The 27,074-nt window shown below is 42.4% G+C and overlaps 1 protein-coding gene across 2 annotated transcripts; it reads right to left on the reverse strand.

The window, feature by feature from the left end:
• ANXA13 (annexin A13) lies at positions 1-27,074 on the reverse strand. 2 transcript variants are annotated; one of them, XM_086741231.1, is made up of 12 exons: positions 27,008-27,044; positions 25,166-25,240; positions 11,684-11,762; positions 9,335-9,429; positions 7,472-7,642; positions 6,795-6,828; positions 6,633-6,712; positions 4,813-4,881; positions 4,495-4,596; positions 2,496-2,571; positions 1,550-1,662; positions 1-353 (listed from the first exon to the last, which is right to left on the reverse strand). In XM_086741231.1, exons 1-12 carry the CDS (start codon positions 27,020-27,022, stop codon positions 234-236), a joined length of 1,029 nt encoding a protein of 342 aa, XP_086597357.1. In that variant the 5' UTR covers positions 27,023-27,044; the 3' UTR covers positions 1-233. The 2 variants fall into 2 exon arrangements, with proteins under 2 accessions (XP_086597357.1, XP_086597358.1); XM_086741232.1 differs by lacking the exon at positions 25,166-25,240 and having other exon boundaries at positions 27,008-27,074.

Raw genomic sequence — 27,074 nt, forward strand, 5'->3', positions numbered from 1 at the left:
AAGAGGTCAATTTAGATTTAGTTTTTTTAACATGTCTTTATTGCTTAAGGACATTTGGCAAGATAGTCATAACATAAACTTCACGTCCAGCATTACTTGGCAACACATTTCCCAGCTGGAAAGAAAATAAATTGGATTTCTTTCTTTGTGCTAATGCCACATTTTTTGGATGCTATTTTGGAAACTAATCAAGAGGTGGCTGCTCAGTACGCCTCTTCATTCGTGATGGCTTTTTAGTGCAAAAGAGCCAGCAGCAACTTTCTGAAGTCCCCAGAGGTATCAGATCGGACAGCTTCAGCTAACGACTTCTTGTACATTTGCTGGAACTTCTCCTTTATTGCTGGCAGGTCGCTCTGAGGAGACACCAAGAGCCTCTTTAGGAGAGTGGGACGTGCTTTAAGGAACATGCTCTGCTCCTACCACGACCTCTGGGGTCTGATCCAAGGCCCACTGCACCCGGTGGGAGGAGGAGAGGAGAAAGCAGGAGGTCTAAAAATCTTGGAGGACTTTCAGCTTAACATTCAGATTTCAGGTAAGCCCATGTCAGATGGTGTGGTGAGGGGACGCTAGCTGCAAAGAAGGGTATGGGCCTGTGTGGAGAGCTGTGCTGGGGTGGCCGGGGACACCTCTGCCCAGCGCTAAGTGGTGCTGTGCAGGCACAGCCCTGGTATCAGACAGACTTGCATAGGTTGCTGCGAGCTACTGAGGCCACTCCGTGGCGGCAGGCACTTCCAGGAGTATGGCTAAAAGAGAGTTTTGTTCCACCCACAGAAGTAATTTTCTAGTTAATATGCGCAGAGAATGAAATGTCTTGTCTTGAGCTTTCCTGTGAAAAGTCACCCACAGCAGGGGTCTGATCTTTATCCCTGCGAGTTTTAAATGTTATCATGATTGGACTGTGTCTTAGCAGAGAGACTACCCTGGAGTCTACTTTCTCACACTGCTGATCATTGAGAAATATGCTCTCCTTGTCCCTGTGAACGACTCCTCCTCCGTGTCAAGACTGACAGAGCCCTGGGGTTACAACCTACACAGCTTACAAGGAAGGAAGATTTAAAGACTGTGTTTAAGATCTCAAATGTCTTGTGCAGTTTTGTGCCTTTTAAAATGACAATTATCCCCTTTGGCTTTTTATTTTTCTTCCCTCCTCCTCATCTGTTTTTCCCAGCTGGAATCAGAGAAAATTACCAACATATGTTTATAAGCAATTCTCAATTTGGGAACTGCTGCTTTATCATTACTTAACTAGGAATTTACTTTTACACATCCTACTGGGGCCAGAGCTCTCCATGGGTTAGTTTTAACCAGGTACCGTTGACTCCACTTGAAATTGCCTGCATGCTTTCTGGTTAAGTCCCTTTGAAAAAAGAAATAGATGCAATATCAAAATTAGATTTGCCTGGGTACAAAAACAGAGTATGACCACTGATGTAACTGGGCTGAAATGGGTTGACTGAGCACATGACCTACCAGGACTCACTCCACACCCTCTATATTTCTATTTCTCCCAGAGCTGATGTGAGGTGTTACAGGTTGCAGGGTACCCTACCTCAGCCCTGGTCACAAGGATGCGAATCAAGGTCTTTTCATCAGTCCCAGCTCCTTTCATCGAATTGTGCAGAAGTGTAGCGAAGTAACCTGGGCAGTCTTTGGCACAGCTAACTAGAGAAAACAGTAAGAGGCTTCATTACACTTGTATGTTTACCCTTTGTGATACATCTTCAAGGAGAAGGAAATAGATAAGGAGGAAATAAAGGAAACTCTTTAGGGTTTATGCTCAGAGGTATGAGCTGGTAGGGCTTTCATTCTGTGACTGGTCTCCTATCAGTATGCAAGGAGAAGTCTTGGAGTCTGAACAAGGACATACACGTTTGCAGGTGTTACACACTGAGATGATCAGCACTGAGTACTCTGCCATTCCACAGTGAAAATGAAATGAATGAGAATGAGCATTTGCCCTTCTGGAGTTCCTCTCGCCCATCTATTCTTGGGGTAGCAGCTCACTCTGAAGCTCACAGGAGCAAGATTTGGGAGGGCCTAGATCCAGATGGATAACAGCAATACCAGTAAGCTAACAAGAGCCAGGAGACAGCCTTAAATAGCAGTCACAGTCATCCTCAGTGCTAAATTGCTGTCGAGGACCCTGTACATTTTTGTGGTCACTGGCTAGCACACTTCCTACAATGCCCAGGCATCCGCTGGAAGTTATCAACAGCAACGGCCTTAGGTGCAGCTTGGAGGTGGCTGCCCTGTGTTAGAGGGCAAATAATTTAGCTGTGTGGAGAGGAGCTGTGTCTAGTAAGTTTTATTTCTAAAGTCAAGGGGTACAAATGACTACTGAAGATTTTATTTTCTCTTCCTGGCAGATACGTCAGCTCAGTTTAGGGCTATCTCAATGGCTGTCATCAGGATATACACAGACCCCCAACAACCAATGTCAGAAGATGGCAAGAATGAGAATAGAAAGCTCTCGACATTTTCTTTTTTTTTTTTACCTAGAGTGAGATAAGCCTTCTCCAGATCTCCAGATGTTTCACTTTTAATGGATTCTTCTATGTCCTTCCCACACACCTAGGAGGACAATAAAAAGAAGCCATAAGAACTGCTGTCTGTACACGTCATCCCACTGCCATAAAACCAGCATCAGACTTAGGATCCAACGGCAAAAGGCCAATTCGGATCCTTTAGAGCCTTTCCAAGGGAATAATTCAAGGGCAAATTAAGTTCTCTCTCTGGTGTAAGTGCTCACAGATCCACTGGCACCAAGAGAAGAAGGTCTATGCAGCCACGTAAGGCACAATGGTTAAGAGACAGATAACCTACATCAAGCAGTCACACGTATCTGAGGGCTTCTAGGACAAAGAAGCTGCAGCTTCTTCTTGAGTCACCCCTAGTGAGGAGAAACTATTCAAGCTTCCTATAACCCCTCTATCAAAGGCTCTAGATGGCTCCCACACAAATAAGATAATTTTTGGAGCTTTACCAGCTCTGTGAAGTTTTGTTACATATTGTCTTTGGCTTCCCAGGGAAAGTTTACAAGCACTGCAGTTGTTCCCAAGTTTTTGTATTATTCTGTAGGAAAGGGAAAAACCAGACTGGCACTTCAAAACAGAGTTTATCCCAACTTTTGTGAATTTCATGAACCTCAAAGGTTTTTACTTTGCTCTGTTTTGCCTATGGGCCTGCACAGTTCTAGTAGACTTTAAGGTTAGAGCTGGGAGACCATGCGAACAAGGCAGCAAGGGGAACCTTCTGAGGATTTAGGCTTAAGTTCTGCAAAGCCCCAACTTGGTTTAGATCTTGTCCTATTTATCTTTCCAACTGAGGACTGAGAGGAGGACTGATGTTTGCATGGCTCTAACCTTGGCCCACTTCTACTTCAAGTAAAGCCAGGCAGGGTGTGGTGGATCGGCCTGGGCAACCTGATCTGCTTGGGTTTAGGAATGAAAAAGCCAAGGTAGCTTGGCTATTGGAGCATTTAACTGAACCTCCAGGGTTTGGGCCACTCCAAGGGAAAGAGTATCAGTTAGTGACTGGGTTTGTTCTCCTGCCAGCAACAAACCAAAACTTGGATTAAGCTGCAAACATTTTTTCAACTATGGGCTTTTTATTATGCTGACACTGAAATACGGCCTTGACTGGAGTTTTTTTAATTTTCACTGCCTACGGTTACAGTTTTCTGGTGAATTCAGAGTCATCCTAGGGAAGTTCAGGATTGTAAGCCAGAGGCTGGAAGGGAGACCCCTCCCGAGAATAAATGTCACTTGCTGAGCTTCCACCTCGCTGCCGGAAGAGGGACCATGGATCTCCCATTGCTTTGACTCTCAGGTCATTTCCAGGCGAGAGGTCTCAGTGGAAGCCAGCTCCAGGCCCAGGCACGAGTCAAATGTCCCTAGTGGGTGACACAGGGAGAAGGACCAGACAGCTGGGATCCTGCTGCCTACTTTGTCTTATGTTTGGAGACAGAGGAGAGCACAGTACCTGCACAGGCTGTCTCTGCCCAGTGTGGGCAGAGAGGAAGAGGCTGGAGATGTGCCTCTCCCCAGCCAATATGATAGTGTGAAGCAGGGGGATCAGGGGGAGAGACTTTGCCAGGATCTGCTTTGGAGAAGGAGGGGGAAAATTTGGAAAAGCATAAGCCTTCTGCAGGGCAGGAGTTTGTGAACCTGTCCCTTTTCTAGTCCTCATGCAGGAGTGAGGACACACATTGTCATGCAGCTATGGGAAGGAAATCACTTCATGATATTTATTTGGCTGGATGTTTTGTAGGTTATGAAAGGAAACAGGTTTTTCATCAACAGAAGATACAGCTTTTATGCCCTATTTCCATAAGATCAGACTCCAGTTGTATAAAAACATTTTCCAAGATTCTTAAAGCACTCAAGAAGTTTTAAAATGGCAAAGAAAGGATCATCTGTACTACATGTCATTATAGGGTCTGCAAAGTACATGTCAGGCCCTGTGCAACCCACATCACAGAAGAGAATAACTCACCTTCTCGTAGGCTTGAAAAGTAGCTCTCAGCTGACTATAGCTTCTCTTTGCTAAGACCACATTGAAAGCCAGTTCCTCTGTTCCCCAGCGGCCTTCTCCTGCCTTGAAGATTATATGTCATTTTTTGAAGCACTTGTTTATTCACAGTAAAGACAAAAAGTCAGCCAGAACCCTTGATGCATCAAGCTCCAGCCTGTGCCCCCTTGCCCATCTCCTTACACTGCCATCACTCCCGTGCTCGGTGTGTTTAGTCACCCCCAAAGCAGCCCAGGCTGCGCAGCACGGGGCAAATGGAAATATTTCCACAGTCGCACTTACTTTATACAGATCTGTGGCATCTTGCTCGGCGAGCTCTGCATTGACCTGTTGGGTCTCATCTCGGGTTGCCTATAGAAAAGGACATGACTGTAAAAAATCCAGGCCAAGTGCTGGTTATTTTTTTGTAGGAGAAGGGAAGATTGTCAAGCCTGTGGGCCTCACAAATATTTTGATTATGGTTTTGCTGCCATCTGCTGACAACTGCCCAGTAACGGAGCATGGTGGGACTGCTGGTACAGCTTAGAACGGTCTGTTCGCATTTGCCATAGCCCTTGGTTTTGCTGACTTTAGAGGTGAAGCCTGTGTGGTAGGGTTTATCTCCCAGTTTTATTTGCTATCTGCAGTGACCCTAATGAGACTGCAACTCTGATGCTTCTGGAGCAGGAAGGACTATTGGGGTGGGCAGCTGGACAGTGTAGACCATACCCTGCAGGTGCTCCCCTGCGGCAGGGTGGCTCTCTGGTCCCCCTTGTCCCCAGACTCTTTGCCATCCCATGGGTGTTCCTGCTTCCTCCCCCAGCCAGCATGGGTCTGGAGCAGAAAACAAAATCAGAGGAAAACCTGATCTGAGTTTGGAGTTAGCCTTGATTTGAGGAGGGCCAGATTAGAGTAGCTCCAGAGGTCCCTTCCCACCTGGCTTGTTCTCTGATTCTGCTTTGTGCCATTTTTTGTGGCTATTTTTCCACTGGTGGGAAGTGGTATCATGCGTGGCCAGATGTTGGAGTGGGAACAGAGCTGAGATATGCAGACAGAGCTGGGGCAGGATGGCCCCAATATGGCCTTTGGCTTTCACCCCTGGAGGGCTGAGCTGTTGGGTCATACAGAACTCTGAGCTCAAACTGCAAAGTGTTTTGGAAAGCAGCTGGTATATCCGTCATCCAGCTACTGCAGACAGTACTTCCCAGTACCCGCAGGGAAGTGTTGATGGTTTTCATGGTGGTGGGTGTGACCTGACAACTGCAAAATATTTTCCTGATTAACTTATATACTCTGAGCATTCACTAACACTGTAATTCCTGGTAGAAATTATGAAGGAGTAATCTATGAAAAAAAAATCTATGAATAATAGGTATTTGTCACTCCTGAAAATATACCCCAAGAGGCTGAAGAGAGCTGTATCAATGCTTTCCAGAATGGGAGTCTAACTGTGATGTATTTAGTGATGTGACTGTTAGGTCTTTAAAGCTTGTTCTGTTTATTGAATCTTTTAATTTTTCAGTGCTTTTTCATCAGACTGGCCACCATGTTGCATTTTAAGGTGTGATCCTACTTTTCTTGGTTAGACTGTGTCTTTATGGAGATAGTAATTTTTTTCTTTATTTCATGTAGGTGGTTTAAAATAAAGTGTGTTTTAATGGAAAACAAGGGCTTTTGTGAATGAAAAGCTAGTACAGCAACAATCTCTTTCTTACTTGCTCTCTGAACTGTAAAATCCTCACCTGATATAGAAATCAGATTTTGCTGATTTTGGGCAGAATTCAACCTAATGTAGCCATGGTCATGAATGGGTATCCTAGCCACTACCATGGTATAAATAATAAAAAACCAATGCTGTTGTCTTCAAAGTATCGGAATTTATTAAAATTGCTTCTAATTTTATAAATTAAAATTTTATAGATTAAAAAGCTATAGATATAGAACGCTTTTATATCGAAGAATGCCTTTAGCTCACTATAATTACTGCATTATTATATTATATATCATAATTACATTATTACAAATACAGCTAATGCTTATTATGATTACCTAGCATAGATAGGATAGAGAAAAGGAAATATCTCTGTCAGGTAGCTGCGTAAGAGGAAAGCCCCCAGCCTTACCTCTAGCACAGTGACTAATATCTTCCGTAGGGAGCCACTTGTGTCACTTTTAACATCAGACTCTAGATCCTTATCAAAGACTGTGGAGAAAAAAAAACCTGTGAGGGTTCACCCAGTGATAAAGGTTTTAAATAAAGTGGTTTGAAAGACAATACTACTTACGCCGTTTGTATGCCTCCTTTATGTTTACAATTTCCTAGGCAAATAAAGCAAATAAATAAATAAGGAAAAAATTATTAATTAATTAATTAAAGTAAGTAATAAAAAAATAAACAAAACCACAGCAAGTCAGTACCATACTCATGTTGTGTGAGGCATAGCAGGCAATGGGGGTAGGAGAAGTCGAATTCTCATCCCCGACTTGTGCTGGGACTCACTGCAGTGCAGAGGCACAGCTCAAACCCAGCAGGGTTCAGGACAGCATTTTGAGGAATGCCTAACTCGTGGAGACATCCCTCTGGTTTCACTTGCATTTAGGCATAAGCTAAAGGGCTTTTTGAAGAGGATCACGTTCCTATACCTGGCAGGAGCTACCTCTGAACAGTCAGAGCAGTGCCAAAACTGCCTTTAACAGGCACTTGGAGATTTCTCTGTCATCAATGTTGCCTCTGTGCCGTCCATGGACGACGTGAGTAGGACCAAGGAAGGCATTTGAATTATATTGCTCTTAACTACTGCAAGAGTTTCAGCCCTGGTATGGCAACTGTACCGCTGCAACCACTGACAACAGGCATTTCAGCCTCAGAAGCTGTTCTGATCCCTCCTCATCCTTCCAAGGGGATGCTCTTGGTGAGCTCTTTGCCCTGCCACCTAAGGAAGGTCACATATGATGTCCCAACCTTATTGTTTCGTGTGCAGAGAATCTCGATCAGCAGCGACTCATCCGTCCCAGCGCCCTTCATCGCCTTCTGAAGCTCTCGGGCCTCGTACTCACAGGGCAGGTCCAGCAGAGCCAGCACAGCCTTTTCAAAATTCCCACTCAAGTCTGCCTTCAGGACCTCTTCCAAATCCTGTGGGGACAGTCAGAAGGGTTACCGCAAAAGCTGAGACAAGATTAGAGGATTTCTTAATTGGTTTCAGGCAATTTCCTTATTTCAAAGCTTCTTCTATATTAAAAGGAACAAAACCATAAAAAAGCCTTTGAATATGTGAACTTTTTTTTTGCAAAATAAATTCCCTAAACATTTTTGTTTCAGATTGGATGAAATGATTGTTTCATATTTAAATTCCAGTCTATATCAGTCCAGTTTTGACTCTTACTTGTTTAAATAAATGCAAATTAGTTTTTTTAAAACCTTAACAGGAGAATTTATCGTGGAACACAATGCAGAAACTTTCTGCTTCAAAAGAGCTGCAACAGAAGGGATCAAACTTACTAAACCTCTCTTCCAGTTTTTATTAAAATTGACTTGTGGGAAAAGGCAACAAATTTCTACAAAGTGCTTTGTTGCCAAGCAATCAGCATTTTTTCCACTACAAAAGAAACAAAAGAATAAACCTTCTGTGATACAATATACTTAATTCAAAATTTAATATGACCTCACAGAAGACCTAGCTAGCATATGTACACCGAGAAGGATGCCTACTGATGATTTATTTGAAGCCCTATCCGTAGTTAACGTTTCCTACAGTACATGAAGGACTTGACAAGTTCAGAACAATGAACAAAAAGCCCAGGTCTAAATCTGTTGTTCTTAAATACCCTCTTACAGAATCACAAGTGAAAATTCAATCTACGCAAGTCAGAGGCTGACATCGGTGTTGGGGCAGTTTCAATGGGCACGCCATGAACCTCGCTTCCCGGAGCAGCAGGAGAGCGAAACGGTACAACCTGGGGCTCCTTCCCAAGAGATTCAGGCTGCCCAGGCAAGCGAGAAGGGTTGCTACCTGCTGATGTAACCAGGATGACTCTTGGCATTTGATCATTTCTAATGCCTATTTTTATTGATCCTATTGATTATAGAAGTAAATCTATGGCATTTATGTAATCAAAATCTTTATCATGCTTGCTGTAAGTTTTACATATAGAAGACTTTCAGGTTCAGTGCTGCCTGTCTTGTTAATATTAATGACTAATGAGCAAGTAGACCTTAAGAAAATACCAATTTAATAATAACCCCTGCCAGATTCAGCTGTTTACCTAAATAATATATTGGAAGCTTTATTTTCTTGCACACAAAATCATCAAGGCAGTCTACATTTTCTCTCCAGAAATCAAGTGTCCAATAAGATTTCTCAGTCTTATAGTGTGTATTTTACTTCATCACTGGAAGACATCAATACTACAGCTATTAAACTCAACAAAAATACAATGATGTAAGATCAAACAGTTCCTCTGAATTTGCATCTGGTCTGAGAGGTATTCTGACTGAAAATTTCCCTTTTACATTAATTCCTTTTTCTGAATGTGCTGAAGATGAACAAAAGCTGAAATATTTTTTCTGTTATGAGTTATTTTCTAGCTCTCCCAGCTTTGATTAAAATGCTCTGATCTGGTTAAGGCTGATTTCAAGAAGACTCTGAGGTCTAAGATTAGAAATATAATCAGTATTTCAGGAGATAAAATAAATTTCTGAATCAGAAACTAAGTGGTGTCCTCCTTAAATCCACTGTCCCTTGATATTTGCAAAAGCAGAGGCCTGTAGGCTATGTTTCCAGCAGGCATGCAGTTTGAAACAGAGAGATAATTTATTTCGAAATACCTTGCTATACAGAGCCTTGTACTTCTGTTTTATTTGTTGTCTCTGCGCTGATGTTCGACTTGACAAGACTTCAATAATTTTCTTTTCATCAGTTCCTGAAAAAAGAAGTTGTGCATAGGAATTATTTTATCAGGAATCTAATGCAAAGGAAAGAAAACATGATCTCTAAAGAGAAAATAATTGCTATACTGATATCCCCACTGATGCCAACTTTAGGATTTGTAGCATCTAAGATTCTTTTGAGGATATATTTAACTGTAGTCAGCTACAATGTTCAGACTATAAAAGTTGACCATCTCATGCCACCCATATTTTATCAGGGAAATTGAGTCTTCTGTTTGAGAAGGTCAGACATTGCTTCTAAAATCCAGGCTATGCTAGTGCCCATAGGCTGACATACACGTTTTTGGTGGTAATGCTTGTTTGAGTAGTCCTGAGGGATCAGCCAAGAAATCCAATTCATGAAGCACATGAACGTTTGTGCTGGCACAACAGAACAAACGGCGTGGGGTGAGAGGCTGGGGTAAGTGAGGATATGTTTAAATCAGCTTCATTAACCCACAGCCTGAATGCACAGACTGTACAAAATGGGTTGTGCTTTGCACTAGAGTCAGGAAGAGGAGCAGGAACCAGCCTCCATGGTCTGAGTCTCTGCTGATGTTGTTTTGCTTGGCAAAAATAAGTGAGAGTGAAGAAGGAGCATGAGGTGCTCTGGTGATGGGCACCAGAGCAGCTGCATCTCCCAGGAACCCACAAGGGAACAGAACATGCAGCACCCCTCCAGAAGAAAGCCCTTGGGCAGCTGTGAGCTGTAACTTATGCAATGGATGGAAGCAGCTTACTAAAGGCAGTGACCTTATTCTTGTACTTGTCTTGCCTTCAGCCATATAAACAGATGTTTGCACTAAACAAAGCTGCTGGAAAGCATTCGTTCTGTTCGCGGCTAAAGGGACAGGACCACAGTGATGTTACTTGGATGCCCAAAAGACACAACAGAATAGCTATTGCATTAACATGTGTCCTGGTGCACTTCCACGTAAGGGCCAGCAGCTTGCCTCAGGCATTATTTCTTCAAGACAAGCATTGAAATGGAGAATGTGTATCAGAAGAGACCTATGACCCTGCATGTGATGGGCCCTGCCAAACTGCCCACAGCATATGAAGGGTTTAGATAGCAGATCAAAGGCATCAAGCTGCATGCCAGGTCTGCTGATGCATGCACATCATGCCGGTGGACACTGCCCCATGCTCTCCTTATGCTCTTCCATCCACCTATGGGGCTTTGTGCCGTGCCTCATCTCAGGCTCCTGGGAGCAGGAACCACAAGGGTTTCTGAGGAGCTACCAGTACAAAGGATAAAAATAGAAATTATATTGGCACTCAGCAGCAGCTGATACATTTCCATCTGCAGATCACCACCAGGTACCTACAGGACAAGTTTAGGGCATCCTGTCCATTTCTTCCTGCTTAGAATTGAGGCCGAAAGCATGGTCTGATTTTAGAAGGAAAAGCACCCCTCTCTGACAATGTGGGGTTAAACTCTCAGTAGGAGGGTCCTCTGGGGAACTGTCTTGAGGGGGCTCAGTTGATAGAACAGGAACAGTTCCTAAAATTCAGCACTTAGCTAGCTGATTCTGAATGTCAGCAGTATACCAGGAAGAAAGGCTTAAATACATGTTTACTGTGAAAATGCCTGGAGTGAATTAATAACTTATTGCTCTCATGTGCTGCTTGGCTGTTCTTCCTCTGCTGGACACTCTCACCTCCACGAATCTGAAGATCCCATGAACACTGTGCGTTCCTCATTCACATCAGTGCACAGTCAGCCAGCTTACTTCAAACTGCCTTAGAAGATGGTGGGTGCCAGTATTTTTGGTTAAAAATCACTGATGCAAATTGAAAGCATCATATATTCCTTGCAGCTCATGGAGCTGCAGTGGGCTCTGATGAACATATGCAGGTGGTGATGCTTTTACTGGTCCTTGAAAGCCTGGGAAAGGACGTATAAAGATGACCTTATCTAACCTGACTAGCTGGACCCCATGACTGTCATATCAGTCTTGACAGCTTGATGTTCCTATCACAGGGAGCAAATATCATGTTTATCCCAATTCTCTGGAGCCAAATAATTATCAAACTATATCTTACCAGTCTTTGAGGAACAAGCTGGCTTCCCCTCCCATTTATCTTAGTCATATAAAACTTCATGGTTTTGCATGCTCTTTGAGTCAGTAAGTGAAAGAAAGCATAAAGATTCCTTGAAACTGGTTGGGACAGTTCTTTTACCCTAAGTATATGCTCTTTATTATATTCAATTGCCCATCGTATAAAAACCAAGAGCTTTCTTACCCGCTCCTTTGCAGGCGCTATGTATTTTCTTGGCATCTCGGTCTGCATCAAAACCATGATGATGGCGCTTATTGGTTGACTAGGAAAACAGAGGCACAACAGATACATGGAAGAAATTTTGCATTAGTCTCTCCGAACGACAGCAGTTTGGGCCAGGTTCTTGCTTGGTCTTTGTTAACATCATCTAAACTGTGAAGTTCATGCCGGTCTTTGCTGAAATACTGTGTCTAACACTAGGGCTCCTAGAATGGATCCACAAATAGATGTCACCACATGACACGTGGTGCTGATCCTATACAACTGTGTTTTGCCAGTTCAGGCTTACTCAAATAATTTAAAGGTAATAACTTCACACTAGGCATCTTCCTGCCAGATCAAATATTATTTGTTTGTACCACTTTAACAATCGACCAATATAAATGCCTTATCACATGTGTACAGAACCAGGCCACGACTCGGCAGTACGTCTGTAAGTCCTCGGAGCTTACAGTCCCAATCAGCTGAATAAAAACTGGTCCTGCAAACCTTTCTTGCATTGATGCATTCATGCAAACAAGACAATGTGAGATATATAATGTGATAAAGCTGGTGGTTGGTTTTTGTTGGTGTTTTTTTTTTTTTTTTTTTTTTGGCAAAATAGTGCATTTGGTTACCTTGAGCTAAATCTATTGGGGATAATAACTCAAAGTCCACAGTGGCAGCAGCAGTTTACAGCCTGATGTATCAATGTAAACAGAAACCCATGCCTGCTCCTACTAATCCAACAACCTGTGAATCACAAGGGCTGAAATGCTGGTTCACCCACTATTCTGCCATTTCTCAGACAAGGGTAGAAGTATCTGAGATCAGGAGGGCAGCAACGTTTTCAACCCCTGTAATATGATGAATCAGATGTTTTAAACGCCTAAATTCTAAAATAATACTGGAAAATGGGTTCCAGGCTCCTAAATCAAGTAGAACTATATGCACACCATGGACCTGAGGGGTCTAAGTGGGCCCTGCAAGTGCTTTGGCATTTCCATTCAAGTAGCAACATGTAGATCAGGCTACTTGCTTTGCAGGGCTGCCAGGCACTGGCACCATCACTGGTAATTAAGGGTTATGATACCCCAGGGTACAGCAGTCTGCTTGTAAGCCCTTCTGAAAATGCCACCATCCTGCTGAAGAGCAGAACAGGCTAAATGGCTGATTAGCACCCTTGTCTTTGGGGATAGTACAGGGCACAGATGATTCCTGAAAGACATTAGGCACAAGATCATTCTGCTTGTGTGATACAGAGAATTTAGCCATATGGCTGTGGGCCATGCTCTGGCACGTACCCACCTGGCCAGAGAACGGCCTATTCTATTTACAAGTATAGATATAGCCTGGAAGAGTGTTGGTGTTCTTCAAAAATTTCATGCTGTGATCTACTAGCTCTGGTAGAAGAGCTGCAGCTCTGGATGAAGGAGTCCTCTAACAAAAGACAAAGGGTTTTATCTCAAGGAGAAACCCCAAATCCACTCCTTACCCTGCTTTACCAATGTACCTTTGCGATAGACTAAAGACCATTTAGGTACCTGGCTTTTCTATTGCAGTTAGCAGCTAGGATACAATTTGCTGCTAGTGGTAGCTGCTGTAGTGCAGCCATCTCACTGAAATGGAAAGTTATTTTTACAACAGCAATTAGTAAGGTACAATAACAGCCCAATAATTTCTCTCAGTCTCTACAGCACAAGGAAACACTTTCATTGCCACATCATTATCACAAATGTTGCTTGTAAATGTGTATCCTACTATATGCTCTGACACACACACATGCTTCTCTATACCTTTCAAATAAGGTGGAAATAGATGCATATAAGTAATTAACATCTTCTAGTGGCAGGTTTTATTTAATAGTCTTCAAATATCTCCGGAATTTTGTCAAAAAAGGAAAGGGAAAAGCACAAAGTCAGAAAACAGATACACTGATCACTGTCTTTATCCAAACTGAATTGCATTCGCATTCACGTGCACAAGTGTTTGTGCTTCTCCTTTGATGAAATCATGTACAAAGGATATCTGTTTGCACAACATGCTTGAAAATTAAGCAGCTCTAATTTCTTTCTTCTCTTCTGATTGCTACACCCTCATTTCCATTCTTGTAAGAATAACATTCACCTTTGTTCTCTGCAATACCAAAACAAACAACGACAGCTAACCAGACTCAGTGGGTGATGAATTTAAGGGAACATAATAATGGGATTCTACAATACAACAAAAGGCTACTCTGAATATACAGCCCCAGGATACAAATATTGCATACACAATGGGCCTCTTTGCTGGAGAATCATACAGGCATGATGTTGATGCAAGGAGTGTGGTCCAGATGCTCCTCAACATGTGGTGGATTCAATGAGCATCATGGTGTAGCACTCAGGAGGATGTTCTGCTGCCCATTTGATTGAGTGTGCCCCACACCCCGCACTGTGCGGGGACCACACGGTTTTCCCCTCTCCATAATATCAAGTTTAACATGAAAAGTGTTTTCAACACTTCAGTCCATACTTTAGCATATGACTGTTAGTGTCGCTGTGTAATGCATTCACAATTACTTCTTGCACCTGTATCATGCACCCAAAGGCCACTGCAAGCTGGACAGACAGCATCCCTGCCTTTCCACTGCACCACGTGGAAAGCAGCTGTTTGTAGGAACAGGGTACAATATCTGAATGGACTAAAGGATGGAGACATTAAGCTATCATTATTTTGGGTCTGTTGTGGTTTTGTTTAGTGAGGCGGGGCCTAAGGTGGTAGCTTCTGTAGGAAACTGCTAGAAGTCGCTCCCCTTTGTTCAGTGGACTCGTCCGGGCGCACTGCTGGCCAAGGCCGAGATGAATGGTAGCAGAATGTTCCGTGATAACGCCTCTGTGATAGTGTATTTAAGAAGGGGAAAACAGAAAAAAAAGAGAAGAGAAGATGTGAAGAAGCTGAGCGGGGGCAGAGGCGCAGAGGGGGAGGCGCAGGCCTCATCCTCTGGCCTCTTGCCAGGCAGCCAACTGGGCCCGACTGGGCCCGGCCCGGCTGCAAGAAGTGGAGAGATGAGCTGGATGATGTGAAGAGATTCTGAGAGGCGTCTGCCTGCCTGTTGTGAAGAATTTTTCTTGTGAGAGGAACGGCTGCAGATGCCAAGGTCAGTGAAGAAGGAAGGGGAGGGAGTACTGCGGCTCCTGGCCAAAATTCCCCTGCAGCCTGTGGTGATGACCATGGTGGAGCAGGTTGTCCCCCTGCAGCCCATGGAGGTCCACGGAAGAGCAGAGATCCACTTGGAGCCCATGAAGGACCCCGCATTGGGGGAGGTGGATGCCTGAAGGAGGCTGTGGCCCGTGGAGGGCCTGCTGGGACAGCCGTTCTGGAGAGACTGAACTCCGTGGAAGAGATGACCCACACCAGAGCAGTTTCACGAAGGACTGTGGCCCGTGGGAGGGACCCCACGATGGAGCAGAGGAGGAATGTGAGGAGTTCTTCCCCCGACCATGAAGCAATGGCATAAAGCAACGTGTGATGAACTGACCGCAACCCCCATTCCCTCTTCCCGCCCTGTGCCTCTCTTGGGGGGGGAAGGTAGTAGAGATAATGTTAAGCTTGGGAAGAGGGAAGGGTGGAGGGAGGTTATCTTGTTCTCTGTCTCATTATCCTGCTGTTTGTAATAATAAATGAATAGTTTTCCCCAAGTCGAGTCTGTTTTGCCCGTAACGGTAACTTTAAGGATTTCTCCCTGTCCTTATCTCAAACCTTGAGCCGTTTTCCCTTATATTATCTCTCCCTATTTTCTCTGAGGGTCGGGGGAGTGAGAGAGAGAGACTGCGTAGTCTGGTCCCGATCGGGGCTGAACTACGACAGGGTCTGTAGCGTTAGCATGCTTTTCAGATGATGTTCAGGCCACTCATACAGTTGATCCCACTGTCGGTGTTCGGCAGCCAGTACTGAAGTTATTCTAGGGTTGTTTGCAAAGCATTTCTTTGTGAGGGGAAGGACCAGGGAAGCAGCTAAAAAATCAGCAAAAAGAGGATGATTGTGGAACACAAGATACAGAGAAATGTGCTGACATATCAAACGCATAGATTTGACTGCTTTGTAGTCTCCAAGTGCTATTCTAATTCATAAACCCCCAAATTCACACCAGCAATATGAGTTGAGAACTGTTGCTCCACATTCACTTCCTCCTAACCTGGGCCAGAAGATACACTCGTGAGAAATGAGAGGAAAAAGGCTTTGTCTGGCATTCCCTCCCAGTTTTCAGTCATTCAGCCTGGACACAAACACCTACACAAATCCCAAAGGCAAGGAGATGGTTTGTTCTTTGCCTTGCCTTACCCACCTTAGCGACCAGCAGTGCTGGGCTGCAGGTATCACCCTTGTCTTGCCAACGCTGCCACCTCCGCAGTTCCCACTGCCTCACCCGTATCACAGATGCACCTGGTCCTGGTAATGTCATTACAGGACTTTGGGAGAGTGGTTTGCTGTCTTATGCCTTGATGGCTGGTCAGTTATGCTCAGGTTTTAGTGAGTCTCTAACTCCTAGGTGCAACCTGTTACTGTAGATGTTGTGTTTGCGTGTAGCACAGTTGCAACACGTAGGAAGATGGTAGCACCAGCAACAGAAATAACATTGTGGATTTATGAAGATTCATAACCACATAAATAAAAAAATAGATTTCTTTTCAAGGGGAAATCATGCGGAAGGGAAGGCAGGCCTGTTTCTTAATGATGTTAAGTACATGTTTGTTTTAAAGCACCAGAGGAATCTGTTGAGTCAGCTCTGCTAAAGCCTCCGTCTTCAAATAAACCACTGTAAAACATTAAATAATGCGCCTGGGAGATATAATTCTTATAGTCCTGTGTGTAATACTAGCATCAGATTTACAGATGGGAAATGTGATACTCTGGGTAAGTGACTGTCAAGGCCAACTCCCGAGTCACCTGGAAAGCCTTGGTTAAAATTCACTACCTGCTGGGTCCCAGCCAGGATCTTGCTCACTGACACAGCCTTCCCAGGCAGGAGAGGGAGTGTTGTTTCAGAACTGTACTGCTTCCTACCCTGCAGATTTTGACAGCTAGCTTTTCCTGCAAGGGATAAATGGCAAAATAAACTGATGTTTAATACCATTTGTAACTTGTAAGTATGCTTTTAAAAATATGGGCAGAGTCACTTTAATATAGTTTTTGTTTTAGAGTTAAGATCTTAGATTAGATTTGAGTAGTTAACGACTTACAAGTGTAACAGCAATTTTGGTGATAGCATGATGTGGAGTCTGAAATACCACGTGGACAGATTGCATAAAAATTTTGCAGCTGGACACAGAATGTAAGGGAACTTGCTCTCATAAATTGATCCAGCTCCATCTACTCAGTTACTTCATTTTTTCTACATTTCTCTCCAATAGTTCTACATTAATTAGTGTAACCAGAGTTTTGGTGCTAAAAAATCCTCTTTTCACTTCCAGCCTAGCTGTATTTGTGGCCTGTGTCCACTTGTTTTTTCTGCCAACAGTGTTCCTTAGCTCGAACATTTTTTCCCTCACTCACGCAATCTTTAGACAACAATAATTTTCCCTTGCAACTTTGGCTAAAATTGTCACAGATTTATTTCTGTTAAACTGGACAGATTATAACTGATCTAAAACTAACACTTCTACCTTGTGAAGCACATCAAGTAGTTTTTCCTACTGTAAATTACATTTGATTTTAAGGAGATGTAAGATAAGTTTACAGTTGAAGATGGTCTGCAATGCTTAGAGAAGAATTTGGAGACTGTTCTTTGATATTTCAGCATGTAGAGCCCTTATGGTGCACAAATAAAGTTTAATAAAAAGGACAGCAGAACCAAGAAAGACATAGTGGGAGGAAAGAAGAGCTCTGGTGAATTCCAGGCATCAGTAGTTAGAATTGGTGGGATGTTGCAATACATTGCAGACACTTCTGAAGAAAAAATCTAATATCTTCTTGGAGCTAAACACAATTAAGCTTGTAGTAGATACAAAGTGCTCATCTGTCAGTAGACAAGAATAGAAGAAACACTACCATGAGCACAGAATCATAGAATCATACAACCATGTAGGTTGGAAAAGACCTTTAAGATCACTGGGTCCAACCGTAGACCTAACACGGCCGAGTCCCCCACTAAACCATGTTCTCAAATGCCAGGTAGCTTTCTGTATTGCAAAAGAGAGACAATGCACCCTACCTGAAAATAGCTGATAATACAGTTCAGCAATCACAGCTATTTTTTTATTTCCATAATCTCAAGCAGATGCCACAACCATGCTTGGGAACTGAGGTTTTTGGAGGAGTCATGTCAAAATGACAGAAAGGGTAGCTGCTCAGGATGCTGCTGAGAGTGCTCACCTGCGGCAGCTCTAAAACAGATCAGTGCTGATAATGTGCATGGAAAAATGCAGACACATACCCTTACAAACAAATTGCTAGGAAGAGCCATGAGGAATGTGGCTGCTGACCAGACCAGTCGAGATGCAGGTCTAATAGCTATGGGCAGAGCTCTAAAAAGGGTTGGATTGACCCAGGGATGTTGAGTGCCTACTCCAGTCTTCATTTTTGCCAAGTCCATTTTATGTGCTTTATTTAGTGGATGTCTGTTTTCAAGCTTCTCTTTGGTTGCTGTTTTCTTTTTACTTTGGCTTAACAGCAGTAAAAAATAAATCTCAAAATGGCAGCACATAGAAAGGGCAGACTGACCCAGCCATGCTCTTTACAGCACTGACTCGTGCATGAGTGGGGTCTGGAATAAAATTTAGGGCAGTATTCAGTTGTCTAAACGTAGGTATCTGGTGCCATAAGTGATGCCCCAGGGGAAGCTGCCTGCTGCCTGTCAGAAATGAGTGGTCTCCTGTGGGACTTGCATCTGTCAACCAGGTGTGGATGTCTCACATAGCTGAAGGCATCATCAATGGTTACTGGAGGTGGGCAACAGAATTATGCCACAGTTATTTTACCAGTTTTCTTATTCTTCACATCTATTCAATTATGCTCACAAAATGCTTTGGAGAAAATAAAGGTTTTAAAAAGAATTACATAAACCAGTTCCATGTGCAACAATCCCAACTTTCCTTTCCACCAAGCAGGTGAGCACTAGAAATCCCTCTGCCTGGTTTCCCACAGATTTACATCTCCTATCTGGCTGATTTTGGTGCCTCTGCTGCCTACTGCAGCTGAAGCAATTCCTCTGATGGGCACAGGCATAACGGCCCATCACTGTGTGGATTCTCTGGTGCCTTATAAGGGTTGAGCTCATACCTCAGTCATTTGTTCAGGGGATTTGTAATACAGTCTCTCTCTTCTCAAGATCTTCACGAAACATAACAGGCACCTAATAATTTTGAGACTAACACCCTGCTGGTAAATTAATCTAAAAATTGTCCCATGGGTTCAGATATTTTTAGCTAGGGCAACAGATATGTATATACTGCAGTGTCACATATTCTCTTTCTTTAGGAAGCCAAGCCTCAAACAATCCATAACGTCCCAAAGGTGAGCACAGGAGTACCAGAAAAACCAACAGACAAGCCAAAACAATTGAAAACCCAGCACAGATCAGAAATTGTGGAACCTGTTGAGATTTCTCAGTTCTCACCATGCACAGTCACTGAGTCACCAGTTCAAAGACCTTTCAGGAGCCTTGTCTCCAGTTAATGAACTGGTTCTCCTCCAGTTCAGCAGTGCTAGAACTGTCAGGACTGGTTTGGGCAGAGCTGATCTTGCTGTAGGTAATGGATAAGTGAGCTGATATCTCAAGGTGCCTCCCAACTCTATGATTTTCCAGGTTTCTTTTTTTGTGTGAAGAGGAAAATTTATTTTCTCTGTCTACCAAGAAATTTCGCAAACCATCTAGTCACTTTGTTAGCACAATAAACCACAGGACTGAGGTGTTCATCCCATTAGTTAAATTGTATCTAATATACTACGAACGTGGAAGATAGCTTTTGGCAAATCAGCACCTACATGATTAATTTTTTATCAACACACGTATACTCAAGATTAATTATTTATCATGGATGATAATAAGCTATAATGCAACTGGAATCCAAGGTTAACTAGACTAACAGTACAAGAAAAAAAAAAAAGGCATGTTGTCTTGATCTTGTGGTTTTAGTCTTCTACATCACACATTGTAAGGATAACATCCTGTTAGCAGAACAAACTCTGAGCATTTACTCAAAGAGATAGTATTAGTGACACGCAGCCCAAATCTCATCACTCATTTCCAAGCATTTCCGTGTGTTAAGAATAAAGTACAAGGAAAAAAAAACGGGAGTAGGCTGCTGTATTTTTGTTATGATCTACTTCCAAAAACACGATGCTAACTTTGTACTTCACAAACAGTCTGATTTACTAGAATAGACATTTCCATTCTTAAATATTTTTGTCACCCTGCTGTAATGCTACCTTAGGCCCCTTTGAACTGGGTCAATATTTGGATCATAGCAGAAGGTACGAGCATAACAGGAACAGTCACACCCTCCTACCCCTCTATAAAGTGCATTATTATTTTATAATAATGTCACCTGATTTTAAACCTATGCATTCCTAATAGAAAATATATCTTCCTGCTTGTGTTGGTTAACAATGCAGCTGAGATTGGAATGAACATCAACAGAGAGAGGAGCAAAAGCATTTCAGCAGTAGCATCCAATCTGCCTGACAAGTGACATAGCTCCCTCACACGTGGCAAAGAGCCTGGAGACACATATCAGACCTCTCAGAGCTGTGGGTGGCAGAGGATCGCCCCTCCACCGGGAGCTTCTGGCTTTGCTGTGGGATGTATGAGGGCTCTGGGGCAAGATGGTGACGGTGCCCGGCAACCTGTGGCTGCTTTCTGTGGCAGCGAGGCTCCAGGACACAAGCACAGCCCTGCTCCTGGCCATGCCAGCCAGCCTGGCACAGGGCTGCAAATATTCCTGGGGGATAAAAGGGTGACTTGCTCAGAAAGCTCCAGACCATCAATTAGAAAGGGCGGAATAGCAGATAAAGCTCATTTCATTTCAGTGCACAGGTACTTCCATGAGAAAAAGTTCTCATGGAGTTCATATTTGAACTCTTTAATATAGTGGAGAAGCAAAGCAAATAAAGATCAATTACTGGTAGGCAAGGCCAGGTCTCATCGAACTGGGAAAGGCTGCTCAGGGATGAGGATATTGATCATCAGCAGATGGTGTGTTCTCCATCTCCCTTCCCCATCACCCTTGCATCAAAGAAAGATGTTCTTCTGCAAACTCTTCTTCAGTGAAATTAAAATAATTGGGCTCAATTATTCAGGTAGGAATTTATGAGAAATGTAAAAGCTTTTAGCACACAGGTCAGAGTAGATGGGTGCTAATATTTAAAAAACAACCACAAGCTAACAGCTGCGGCATGTTGGCAGTGGGGCAGTATCAGCAAGCACCAAGTTTGTGCTATGGTAATAAAAAGGTGGGGTTGATAAACACATTCTTAACGTATGTCAATTGGCAAGCGCTACCTTACGGACTATCCGTGTCGTTTTGAATGCAAGGTTTCTTCCTCTGCTGTTTCGTAAAATGTACCTGTCATTTTTGTTCGTTTGAGCAATCTTCTCAGTCAACCACAATATGTAACTGAAAAATTGCCATCTGCCTCCTTGACTGCTCAGAGAACGGTACCGGTGTCTCTGAGTGCCATCCTCCATCTGCCAGGCAGGCTGTCACTCTCCCAAATCCTTACAGATGTTTTATGTCTAACAGCTGTATGACAGCAACATGCACTATCAGGCTAGTATATGAAGTATAATGCAACAGATAATACAATAAATGTAAATCACGTTGACTAGACTTCATTACTCAACAGCCTTTGCAATGATTCAGTGACTCCTTTCAAATTGAGAGGTGCAAATAACCTCATTTTCTACATCCGAGACTAAACTACAGTGTCAACAAGATCCTAATAGAATCAGTCACATTTACTTTTTCCTACTACAAACAAGTGCCAACAGTGAAGGTAATTGCTCTCAGAATTATTTAAATTGCAAAAGTAAAACCATCTATCTCCTACAGCATCCCTCCTGTTTCTATATAGCTGTTAATATATCATCTCATGATAGCTTATAGCTAATTTTTTATCCACTCAATTTTTTTTCACGCTCATCACCATGATAGAGAAGTGCGCAATAAAGAGAAAAAAATATGTTTAGAGGGGTTCTCTCCTGGCTGGATTTCACACTATTCAGTTTTAACATGTCCACACCTTCTTGTGGCTGGTGGAACTCCTTAACACAGATTATGTTTAAAATCAGAGTTAGCTACCAGGGTACCATTTCGTGGGAATGCCAAAGTTGCAGAACTGCAGCTTTTACTTCTAGAGGGCTCAATTCATTTGCTTAATTACAGAGATCTTTGAGATGTGCCAGACCACCCGGCACCTGCATGGGGCTGACAAGGACCTGACTCCCCTGGTGTGACAGCTGAAGCCAAGGCAAGAAAGGATGCTAGAAATCTCCAGAGACACCACGCCTGTCACGAGTGCTGTTGTCATGAGTCATGCCTCATATCACTTTCTTTTAATATTTATCTTGCAAATGGAAGCCACAAAAAAGTGGCAAACAAATGGCTTTATTCACTTAAGACAAATTTAGAATTCCAAGTTTGGAATAATTCCCTGTTACTCTGAGGGTGGACTTGTCTGCTTTTATTTTATTGACCACAATGTCTAGTTGGAAAACACATTGTACGCTGGGCCATTAGGGATAATGGTAACTCAAATTATTGGAAACTGGCATATTCTGCCTCTTTTTCTGCTGACATACCAAGTCTTTGACTTGCATGCTGATACAGAGATAGCTTAAGTGTTCTTATGTCTTATTAAAAATTTAACTACCTCAACTACGACTTGTAATGAGTTCTGGTAAGTCAACATTGATGGAACTGAAGTAAATTCTTATGTATGTCAGCACGACTTAAGTATACTTACACAGGGCTGAAATACATAGACACAATCTTTGGGAACATCGTGATGACTCATGTATGTTAAAGCTCAATTACTTAAAAGGAAAAGAACTTGAAGAATGTTGCACCCCATCAGGGAAGCTCCAAGTTTACATGCTTCTTCCCTTGGTCCCTTCATTGTTTTTAAAGCATTCCTCTGCAAGATGCATTATCTAAACATCATCTATACATTCACAGACACGTGGAAGGGCTGTTACCATACAGACATTGCATGTTCAGTGTCTGACAAACCAACTGTCTCTCCTGAACTTGGAGGTTTCTGTGTCTAACTCCTTTCCCCCTCACAAGATGGAGGAAGTTTCAAGATACTCTAAAGCCAGCTTAGTCATCTACAGCAGCAGTAGTCAGTCCATTGCTTCAGTCAGTAGTCATAGTTAACAACAAAGGCAGAGTAATTCTGAGTAATTAGAGTAACTAGACATCAGGAAAAATTTTTTTACAATGAGGGTGGTGGAACATGGGAACAGGTTGCCCAGAGAGGTGGTGGATGCCCCATCCCTGGAAACATTCAAGGCCAGGTTGGACGGGTCTCTGAGCAACCTGATCGAGTTGAAGGTGTCCCTGCTCATGGCAGGGGGGTTGGACTAGGTGACCTTTAAAGGTCCCTTCCAACCCAAACTATTCTATGATTCTGTGATTCTATGATTCTTCCAGATAGTAACAAGAGAATTTGACAGAACATACTAAAATTTTTGTATACAAATAAGAGTGTTAGAGTCCAGATATTTTGGAATTTTTAATGCTTTTGTAAAATGTAATTGTTTGACCTATTTACATTATGTAAAACGCAAATGTAATGACCTTTGATACTTCAGATGGGTTCTTTTTTTTGCCACAAATGCATCATAAATTGTTCATGGGTAGATGCTTGTTAACACCTACCACAGCCGCACTCACAGCCTCAGACCTAAAAGGAACAGCAAATATCCTGGATAAAAGAGGATCATGGAAACAAAAAGAATCTGCCACAGCACTTCCCCAGTGTTGGGTGGCCGAACAAGAAGGTATTTCTGTCTTCTGCTGACTGTGGGCTTACGGCCAGGGACTGAACAAGAATTGACTGTCACTGAATTGTCTGCCAGGGGAAGCAACAAATAGCAGTTGTTGAGCTTTGTGAGGAGATAATAAAATCATGCTGTGGTAACAAATACTTTTACTAAGCAAACATTTCTACAAGGATATAAATATCTACAGGCAACACAGAGGCTCTTGGGATGTTTGTGAGCTTATCCCAAAGAGGACTCCTCAGCCAGATATGTTCTCCACGCTATACTTACTTTTTTACCTTCAAGCTCTCAAACCATCTGGCCTGCGACAACCTGCCACCACCTTCTTACATTATAGAGTCCTCCCTGGCAGAAGGTTTGGGCTGCTTTACAAAGAAATGAAACTCAAGGGTGTCCCAGAGAATCTCAGAAAGTGGTTTAAATTAAAAACAAAAAACTCGCCCATCTCTAGATTAATTCAAGTCACAAACATCACCGAGAACAACAGAATAACGCTTAAAGAGTCTTCTTGGATTTTTGAGAGACAGAAGGTTAAAAAACAATTACACACTTTCACAAAAGTAAAAATCCATTGAACTCTTCAAACCATCATATCATCAAAACCATTGCTGCTATTCCAAAAATGTCCCCAAAGCACCTTGCTTACAGCAGAGCAGCTACCCAGATATTCAGGTGGATTGATTCTACGTGTGGTAATTTTGAAGACAGCAGAAGTACAGATAAGCTTGATGCAAGACTGCAAACAGAGAAAATAAATAGAGACTTCAAATCTCTAAAGATGTGCAGTCAAGAACTTTGTTCGATTGTAGGTATCGGATCAAGTTCAGAGAGCAAAAAGCATATGGAAATATGCAGATTTGGAGCTGTAATGTTTCATCAGGTGCAGATCTTAATCAAGAGCTCAGTTTCTAAGAGAAAGGTACACTTAAGAGCTGGTTTAAAATTTTTTGTTGAAAGTTTTTTTTTTAGTAATATTTGTTACTTTTGTTCAAATTAACATGTTCAGGAAGATATTAATTTTGATTAAAGCATCAATTTACAATGAGACATTCTGATATAGCTGAAAAGTTCTATTTTAACATCCACGTAATGGAACCTTTTCTTTGAACAATGCTTAGTTTTTAGTGAAAGCTTCATTTAATAATGATTTTCTAAAAAAACTTTTAAAAACTAAATCAATTTAACCAAATAAGATACTTTATATGACACAGATGACGAATTTTATATTTCTCCAAGTAGAATTTGGGATATTAAAAAAAAATTTCACTTCTGAAATTTCAAATTAGACAAAATTTTGGAACGATTCAGTACTCAACAGAATGAAACAACTCAGTTTTACCCAGCTTTCCAGTGCCAGTCTTGATCATGAAAGAGGAGTTGCCTTTGTGCACTGCAGTGCCTGCCAAAGCCACCATAAACTACAGCAACATGTGCTGCCACACCACAGTGCCCCTTTCATCCTTCATTTAAAAAGTGCTTACAGGCTCATCTGCTGGCAAACTGGTAGTCCCTACGGTTGGTTTCCGTATATCCTCTGTGAGTTTGTAAGACTTGCTCTGGAGGTTTAAAAAACAATACATAAGACACTCATGAACCTATGGTTGCAAAACACAAGATTAGGAGAAACAACAAACTGCAGCTGAAAAGCTCTGTTCAGTATTTTAGTATCTTCTTAGTATTTTCAGGTTGTTCCAGAAGCTGTTCTCTGATACAGATGCCAGTATTTCTCCAAGATTACCTGTAATTTCCTAGGGACAAACACAGAATTATGCAAATCCCAGCTAAGTCATGGGCTGAATAATGGGATTCTCTTCCAAGACAAGCTTACACCTCTTCCCTCTGAAGCCCACAGCACAACTCCAGTATACTGCACCTACATCCAGGCTACCTCATCCAGCATGAAGCTCATACAACTGCTAAACCTGCCTGAGATGCAGTGCTGTGCTCTCTTTCTGCAGATAGACTTCAACTGGCTAGTTTAAACCTAAATTGAATATGCTTGCTCTACACCGCATTCAGTGCAATGTCCAGTGAAAGGCTCTCCAGGGTCAGGACCCTCAGGAGACGCATGCCAACAACCCTACGATGTGTGCTTATGTGGACACACGGGGCTGCGCGGCAGGAACTTCCCTGGTCTTGTTTCCTACGCAAAGCTAGGCTGCTGGACTACACGCTTCCCTCTCTTTATGCAAGCAGCCAGGCCACAAAATAATGAGGGGGTGGGACCATCCACGCTTTCACAGGGAGACAAAAAGCTCCTGGGCTTAGTAGCTGGAGCTTTGTGCTAATGGTACAGGCTGTCTTGCTCAGTCTGGCAAAGAAAATGTCCCGGAGAGCTGGTCCAATCACAGCACATGCTTGGCATCTCTCAAGACCTTGCTGAATTTGAATTAAAAAAAATAGTCAGGTAATAAAATAAAATATCTGTGGACAGATATTTTAATTTGTGCAGTGCACAAATAAAAAATCTTAGAGAAACTGATGTAACATTAGCCTGTATCAGCAAACAGGCTGTCTTCTGTTGACACATACTGTAAAACTGCAGATTTTTAGCATTCAAGAAGAAAACGAGCTGCTGAACAAATATTGCCTTTTATCCATTAGTTTTAAAACTGCAGCTAAAAACTCCCAACTTCTTCAGCACAGGCTACTTAATCTTCAGAAGCACTGATCCTTCAAAACCACCACACAAACGTTTGACAATCGGGCTGTTTTGAGGTTAAATATCTTTATGCAGGTTTAGATACTTACTGTTAAACACCCAAATGTCAGCCAAAATTGCCTCAGTCAAAACTCATACGGTAATTTGATGTAGTAAATCCTCACACCTGGACTTTAATCAGGCCCTTCGGTTGAGCACCACACTTTGAGATTACTCCTGTTCCTATTATTCAGTGATAAACTTAGCCAAATTTTGAAAGCGTTGGCCTTTGGGACAGGAAGTTTTCATTCATCTTTAGGGAATTATTTTAGTGTTCAGAATGTTCCAACACAAACTTGCTAAACTAACTAATATTAGCTTTCCCATGACAACCTACGTGTCATTTCTTTTTCTCAAAATTAAAGTGCTGTCCTTTTAAACTAAGCCACAATGAGTGTGAAAACACTCAGAACCTCTGTGTCATAGCAATAGTTTCATTATTAATGTACTGCAATTAAGCGATGTTACCAGCTATCTACAAGTTTCCCATCCACACTTAAAGTAGATTTTGAGGTTAAATCTTCATTTGCAGCTGTACTAATGTCATTTAAAGTGAAAACAGACAAAAATAAAAACAGGAAATTGTTGCATTCTTGACAATCCAAATTAAATAACTACTTACATGTGAACTGCCCATTTCTGCTTAGCCTGAGTGTGGAAAATGCAACTCTTCTGCTCTGCAATAAAAC

This window comes from Chlamydotis macqueenii, chromosome 2, assembly GCF_036417535.1.
Source record: "Chlamydotis macqueenii isolate bChlMac1 chromosome 2, bChlMac1.mat, whole genome shotgun sequence".
NCBI classification, from domain to species: Eukaryota; Metazoa; Chordata; class Aves; order Otidiformes; family Otididae; genus Chlamydotis; species Chlamydotis macqueenii.

Coding starts and splice junctions, on each gene's coding strand:
- ANXA13 (XM_086741231.1), bottom strand. Junction 4,882..6,632: donor TATTAGTCACTGTGCTAGAG/GTAAGGCTGGGG, acceptor CCTTTTCTATAG/GCAACCCGAGATGAGACCCA. Junction 354..1,549: donor TCCTTGTGACCAGGGCTGAG/GTAGGGTACCCT, acceptor GTGTCTCCTCAG/AGCGACCTGCCAGCAATAAA.